This window comes from Brassica oleracea, chromosome C8 (assembly GCF_000695525.1).
Source record: "Brassica oleracea var. oleracea cultivar TO1000 chromosome C8, BOL, whole genome shotgun sequence".
Lineage (NCBI taxonomy): Eukaryota > Viridiplantae > Streptophyta > Magnoliopsida > Brassicales > Brassicaceae > Brassica > Brassica oleracea.
The window spans coordinates 39949963-39957671 of record NC_027755.1 but is presented as its reverse complement, the minus strand read 5'-3'; the positions used below and the strand labels follow the sequence as shown (position 1 = coordinate 39957671).

The 7709-nt window shown below is 39.6% G+C and overlaps 1 protein-coding gene across 1 annotated transcript; it reads right to left on the bottom strand.

Annotated features, from left to right (window-relative positions):
• Positions 1-708: 708 nt before the first annotated feature.
• On the bottom strand, positions 709-7310 carry LOC106310527 (cation/H(+) antiporter 6B-like). Its single transcript, XM_013747760.1, has 4 exons — positions 6873-7310; positions 5635-6648; positions 4653-5306; positions 709-1225 (listed from the first exon to the last, which is right to left on the bottom strand). Exons 1-4 carry the CDS (start codon positions 7155-7157, stop codon positions 794-796), a joined length of 2385 nt encoding a protein of 794 aa, XP_013603214.1. The 5' UTR covers positions 7158-7310; the 3' UTR covers positions 709-793.
• Between the last annotated feature and the right edge of the window lie 399 nt (positions 7311-7709).

Below are 7709 nucleotides of genomic sequence, written 5' to 3'. Positions count from 1 at the left end.
CGAGGAAACTCTTTCAAGGTATTTGCGTGTAGGTTACGAGGAACTATTTTCGAGGTATTTACGAGGTATTATAGCGACGTCCTTACGTGGAATATTGACGTGGTCTTTACGACGAATCGTCCTACTTCGTCTTTACGACGAAATATATTCCTCGCTAAGTTACGACGAATTAGCGAGGAAATATGTGTTACGACAGACGTGTAACGAGCAAACGCGTTTCCTCGCTAATTCGTCGTAAAGCCTCTTTTACGACGAATTAGCGAGGAAAACCGCCCTCGTTAAGATTATGTTTTCTTGTAGTGGAAGGGAGTATAAATTTTTTAACATGATACAAATACAACGGTAAAACGTGGATTTTTAGAGCGCAAATTTATATAAACAAAACTGTCAAAAATAAAGTTTATTTTATGATAAGTAAAATTGTTAGGTTTTTTTGGGTAAAATTGTTAGTTGTGTGATCGTTTATGTAAAGTATCATAGTATTATAAATAATAAATTAGTTTTAAAAATAATTTTTTAAAAATTTGATTAATTATTTTAAAATAGAAGGTTTTTGATAAAATTGCATATCTTGTTTCATTTCATATAACTGTTCCAAGGACACCTCTTGCCCACTATACATGTGTTCTATATAATCATTACAACACAAGAAGGAGCAATCTACGTTTGAGAGTCCTCTGGATATATAAAATACAAGATCCAGTTTACATTTCTTGGTCGTAATTAAATGATCTCAATCTCAACAAAGATTGAAGCCAATTTGATTTCAAGGAAAAGGCCACTACTCTATAGCTCACTCTTGTTGTTGGATAACCAAGACGGATGCTCTAGAAGGAAAATCTTCGGATGCTATCAAATCACCAATGACACCAAGTTCATCGAACTCCGTCCAATCCCCTAGTCCTTTGGTGACCGCAGTACCCATCCCGCTACTTCTTCCGACCAAAAACATATCATAGTCATAAGCCACTGAGTGCAGAATCTCGGAAGTCTTATTCCCATCCTCCACCATTCTAACAATGTACGTGATGGAGTTATCTCCAGGCTTCTCTTCAACCTGGCAAGTGTCTACCATTTGACTCTGACTCGACTCGCTGCCCTCCTCGGTTTTAGAGATAGGGATCAGAGTCAGCACCGTTATACTCACGTTCTGGTTGCCTCTCATGTGGTCTGCTAATGCTAACGCCTCTTTGTCATCGTTCCCTCCCACGTAAACCAAGCACACCTGCATTTGTTTGTGTGACAATAATGTTGACTTATTATTATATATGGAAAACAAAAAAAAAACATTGTAGAATAGTGCCAAAGTGTTGGTAGCTTAGTAATACTACAAAAAGATTGGTTGTTTTGTGTACCTCAGATTCAAACCACATTTGGTACAAAAAAAATATTACGTAAATCAGAATATCTGAAAATTAACTCCCAATCCGGAAAAGATTATGCGCCTAATGCCTGGAACTTCAACTGCTTCAGCTATGGACTGAGATGCGAGAAACACAAGCTGAGTATGCTCATTTGAACTTGCCTTGGATCTTGCTGGGTGATTATAATGTTACGTTGTCTTCTAGTGAGCACTCGCGTAGTATGGATTACCGTTCTGATCAGATAAACATGAGGGCATTTCAGGAGGCTGTCACGGACTGTTCCCTTGTTGATCTGGTGTTCGGAGGGGCTCTCTTTACATGGTGGAATCAGAGAAATGGGGACCCAATTGGGAAAAAACTAGATAGAGCTTTGGTCAATGGAGATTGGTTGCGACTATATCCCAATTCTCATGCTTACTTTGATGCTGGAGGTGTGTCAGATCATGCTCGATGTCTGATCAAATTGTCTGGAATTCAGGATGAAGTGAGGAAGCCTTTTCGTTACTTCAACTTTCTTGCAGATAACGAGGAGTTCATCCCATCTATCCAGGAATCTTGGAGCTCTTCAGCTCGACTATTTCATTCCCGCACAGCTCTGACAGATTTTCATAGGAAACTTAAACTTCTCAAACCGGTCCTTAGAGCTATCAATCGCTCGCACTATGGAGATATTACCAACAGAACTAAGCAAGCGTTCGAGGAGTTATGTGAATGTCAGAATAGAGTGCTGGTGGATCCTAGCTCTGCGAATTTTGCACAGACGGCTGAAGCTTCTGATAAATGGCATAAACTAGCTCGCATTGAAGAGAAGTTCTATAGGCAAAAGTCGTGTATTCGTTGGTTACAGGCTGGAGACTTGAACACTTGTTTCTTTCATCGCTCGGTTCAGATCAGAGCAGCCAGAAACTCGATTCGTCGACTGGTAACAGAGCAAGGAGAAGTTCTCACTTCACCAGGGGACATTAAGAGAGAATCAGTTGCTCACTTCCAACGATTCTTGCAGGCACAAGAGCAAACAGAGGAGATCTCTGTTGCTTCTTTACAGGATCTTTTGACCTTCCGATGTCCTCCAGTTGCCTCAGCCTCTCTGGTGTCTCCAGTAACTGCTCAGGAAATCTATGAGGCGCTTCTTTCTCTGCCTAATGACAAGGTGTCGGGACCGGATGGGTTTACTAAAGAGTTCTATGTGGCAGCTTGGAAAGTGATAGGACATGACTTCATCACAGCTATCCAGTCCTTCTTCCTATTTGGGTTCCTCCCGTCTGGTATCAATGCGACAATACTCTCTCTCATTCCGAAGACTGAGAATGCTGAGAAAATGAAAGATTTCCGCCCCATTGCCTGTTGTAACCTTCTGTATAAGGTAATCTCCAAGGTACTTGCAAACAGATTACGAATTATATTTCCGGACGCCATTGAACCTAATCAGAGTGCCTTCATTACCGGTAGACTGCTCCTTGAAAATGTGTTACTAGCTTCAGAGTTGGTCAATGGATATCATAAGTTTGATGCTATGCAAAGAAGTGCTATCAAATTTGATTTCTCCAAGGCTTTTGATACAGTCAAATGGTCCTTTATAACTTCTGTGTTAAAAGCTATGGGTCTGTTGCTTCAATTTGTGCATTGGATTGGTCTATGCATCTCCACTGCAACATTTTCCATCTCAGTTAATGGTAGTCTGGAGGGCTTCTTTACCAGTGCTAGAGGTATCAGACAGGGGTGCTCACTTTCTCCCTATCTGTACGTCATTCTTAGTAATGTTCTGTCCAAGCTTCTCAATAAGGCAGCAGCAGCAGGAGAGTTTCAGTATCATCCTCACTGTCAGGGAGTAGAATTGACACATCTAAGCTTTGCAGATGATATAGTAGTGTTCACTGATGGATCAGTTGATTCACTAAGAGGTGTAATGGAGGTGATGAGTGATTTTGCCGCGATGTCAGGACTCCATATCAACGCGTCAAAATCTACTATTTTTGCCGCAGGCCCAGCCTTAGACACACTTTTAGAGGAAGCTACAGCTATGGGAATCAGTGCAGGCACGCTCCCAGTCCGTTATTTGGGTTTGCCGCTGACGACTAAATCTCTCACTCCGATCGATTATGAACCGTTGATCGATAAGGTACGCTGCAAAATGCTAACTTGGTCTAACAGAAGTTTATCGTTTGCGGGTCGTCTTCAACTTATCAATTCGGTGATTAAAAGGGTCTTGGATGTGGAGGAAACTCCTCAAGCTTCGAGATACTGCCTATAATTTTCTCAAGTTTGAGGTCAAGGATGGTAAATCAACTTACTTCTGGTTTGATAATTGGCTAGATAAGGGACGCTTGATTGATATCACGGGTGCTGCTGGTACCACCTACATTGGTCTACCTCGGCGAGCTACTGTTAGCGAAGCGGTTAAACAGAATGAATGGGCACTACGAGGAGAGCGGAGTCGACACTATCATGAGCTTCATGCTGCCATCATAGCTGAACCAGTCCCTGATGCTCAGTATGGACGAGATGTGGTCTTATGGAAAGCTGGAGATGATGATTATCATGAGAACTTCTCTTCCAAGAAGACGTGGGACCAAATTCGAGTGAAAAAGGGGCCAGTGGGATGGAGTAAGGTTGTTTGGTTCACGCAAGGGGTGCCCCGGTACTCGTTCATTACTTGGCTTGCTGTAAAGAATAGGTTATCCACTGGTGATAGGATGCGGTCTTGGGGGATGATACAGGGTTGTACGTTGTGTGGCGAGGTTGATGAGACAAGGGACCATTTGTTCTTTGCATGCCCATACTCTTATACGGTTTGGCATGGACTGGCAAATCGCATCATGGGTTCTCATACTGATCCGGACTGGCAGCTCACACTAGACCACATGGAGGGGCTCCGAGATGGGTCAATGGATACTATTCTTATCAAAATGTTGTTTCAAACAACTCTTTATCATATCTAGAGGGAACGGAATGCGCGGAGGCACCACACTAGTTGGATGACAGCAGAAGCTATGGGCAAGACAGTAGACAAAGCGATAAGGAATCGCATTTCATCGCTTAAGTACAAAGCAGGGCATAAGCTTGAGGGGCTTATGCGACGGTGGTTCACTCACACTATGTAGTCATGCAGCTCTTCTATCTTTTTTACCTTATTTTAGTTTATATTTAGTCCAACGTTGTTTAGCAAAGTAGTTATTAAAACTCTTATTCTTTGTAAATGTTAGTTCCATAAAGGATGAATAAATTTGAAATTTCATCAAAAAAAAAAAAGAAAAACAATTTAGAATGGTAGAATGCAAAGTTACGTACCCTGCATGGAGATTCTATGGATTTGGGTTGCCATAATGGTTTACGATAAACAAGGATTCCGACCGAGCAAGGTGCTCGTTTCAGGACATTACGATTAAGATGTCTCAGTGTTTGATCGTCCGAGGTAACGCCATAACCATTAGCCCCCCAAGTGCGGTGAAAAGAGAGGAGAATAAGATATGAACTTTTATCAAGAGCAAACCAACAAATGTGTTCATGCATCTCTTTAACTGAAGTTAAAGAGGTGAAGATGTGTATAGATGTGTAGTCCTGATTAATCTCTTGAAACAGTTGGAAGGAGCTTATGACATTTTCCGAGTAAGATCTGCTTCCAGGCTTTGGTTTCTGAAGCTGGTGAGAGATAAACGTGGGAGTAGCTTTACCCACAAGCTCAAGTAAGTGAAGAACACAACACGACACTGGAGAGTCTTTAGATGGTGCAGTAGCTCTTAGAAGGTTGATCATGGATGTTATGTTGTCAGGCTTGTTGATGCACACCAACAATTGTAGTTCCGACTTATGTTTCAAGCTTCTTCTCCCATAACATGCAAATCTCTTGGCCCGGTCGTACAAGAAATGTATACCCATCGGTGTTAACAAAGAGTTTGCGAGAATGTATATGCCCAGGAGCGAGAAAATCTCCAAACTAATTATCTGTTTAAAGACAGAAACATTAAAATGAATTACAGAAATATTTTTATTTCAAAAATATTACATGATGAGAAAAATTCTCAAAATATTATTAACTAAAAGTAAAAAAAACTTTTTATTTTATATTTAGGTTTGGATTTAATGATTAGAGTTTAATATTTAGGAGATGAAATTAGGTTAAGAGTTTAAGATTTTGAGTAATTTAGTCATTTTATCCTTTAATTAATACTATTTTTGAAATTTTGTTATTTACTTATTTTTGTCACAAATTTTGTGTTATTTAATGGATTTTCCTAATGAATTAAGTTATATATAGCAACAAGATTCTTACCTCTTTTTCGAAGGCTTGGAGCACGTAAGCCAGCTCGAAACTACTCTTTGTGCCCATAATGATACCTAGAATAACCGAGTCTCTCAAAGGCATCCTTGCAGCTATGGCTGAGAGGAAAGAAGTCACGAACTTCGCTACGTATAAGACGAGAAGGAATGAAAAACACTCATAGGTATGTCCATGGAGAAACTTTCCATTTCCAATCTCCTTTATTAGAAATGACCAATCTAATTTCATCATGGTAAATGATCCAAAGAGTGGTAAAAAAATTCCCTCGTTGAAACTGTCGAACTTTTTTATAAAGACCGATCCTAATGGTGGTCCGTCTGGGATAGCCAAACCAAGAACAAACGCACCCAACGGTCCGAAGAACAAGAAGCGAGTCCAGTAAATGTGAGACAAGTAAGCTAGCAAGAGACCAATGTAGAGATAAATGCTTTTCACAGGTGTTCCCTCTGGTGTATGTCTAACCACCCAAAGCATTGCTTGTCGCACAAGGTACAAGAAAACAAAGAAGATCATTAAAGCAACTCCCATCCGTATACCAATTCTATAACTGTAGCTAACGTTAGCCCATACGCTCATGCAAAAAGCGAGTACATCGATTACCATTGCTGAAGACTGAGCGATTTGACCGAACTCAGTGTGAACTACTTTGAGGTCGGTAAGGAGCATGTTGATGCAAGTGAATGGCGCCATGCTCATGGTGAATATACTTATTGAATACTCCATACGGGTCATGGTTAGGATACTTGATTTCTCTCTAGATGAATAAACGATTTTTCCAATATACCATGGGATTATCATTGAGGTGACTCCAATTGCAGTACTCTTAGTTTTGGACTTTTTTAGCATGCCAACATTTGTAGTCACACCTCTTAGGAACCAATTTAGAGTAAAAGCAAATGTACCAATGGTCTCAGCAACATTTGGCATATAATCGTCAGGGATAAAAATGTGTCGAAACCATGACATCTGCATCGGCTGAAACGACTCACTTAAGACTGCCCCAACCTTTCAAAAACAAGAGAACATTGTATCTGATCAGAGCTGCTGGTCATGAACCAAGTGAAACATTAGCCTTATGTCCTTTTTGATTAATATATATACATAGTTCCCTCAATTCTTTTTTTTAATTATTAAAGTTTTTACTAAATTGTTTAAAATTCCCAAAATTTCAGAACCTGTCCTTATATTATCTGATCAGATTGAAATACTTAAAACCCGTAAATACTTACAAGCATCATGGAGGTGAACCTTGGAATAGGAACACCTAACTTCTTGAACAAGATATCAAAGAAACGCCAGGATATGAACGTGGAGAGAATTATGATCTCTAGTTTAGGAAGAGGGTACTCCCAGAATGGTAATCCTTCAGATCCAGAAGCCAGTTTCTCCCAGGCACCGCGTGAGTTCAACATTATATGTGGACTTACATCACAAATCATATTTTTCCCCATTTCTTCTCTTTTCATATGGTCCTCCAACATCCCTTTATGCCAAGTCTCCTCTTGTGCATCCATCTGGAACAAATTTTTATCAATGAAAATTCTTTGTTTTCCAGTGAAAGGAAGAACTAAAAAGACCGGTCAAATGGTTTCTTAAATCCCATAAATATCTCTAAGATAATCAGAAATTGTGGATAAATATAGTGTCCATGTGTTATGTCCGTCTCTTATGGCGTTTGTAAGTTTTGTATTGCTTTAAAATACCATGATCTCATTAATCAGGCACTCTAAATAAACACTCTAGCCGACGGCTCTAAAATGAGATGGTTAATCCATCTAGACCTCAAAATTAACCTCTTTACTGCTAATAAAATTAATTATAACGTTTTTCTATTTTAGTATTTCTTAAAAGGATCATGTTATTAAAAGATAATCTATTTCTGAATTGTTATAGCAATGGTAGCTATAGTTGGAAAGGATCATGCGGGCCCTGCCGACGGCTCCTTATGTTTTTAGGGTTAAAAAAGTTTTTGTAAGGGTTATTTGTAAACAATATTATGAAGATGGTGCAGATCTTTTAGCTACGAGATCTGTTTTTATAAAAAAATATTTTATTGGTTGTTCTAA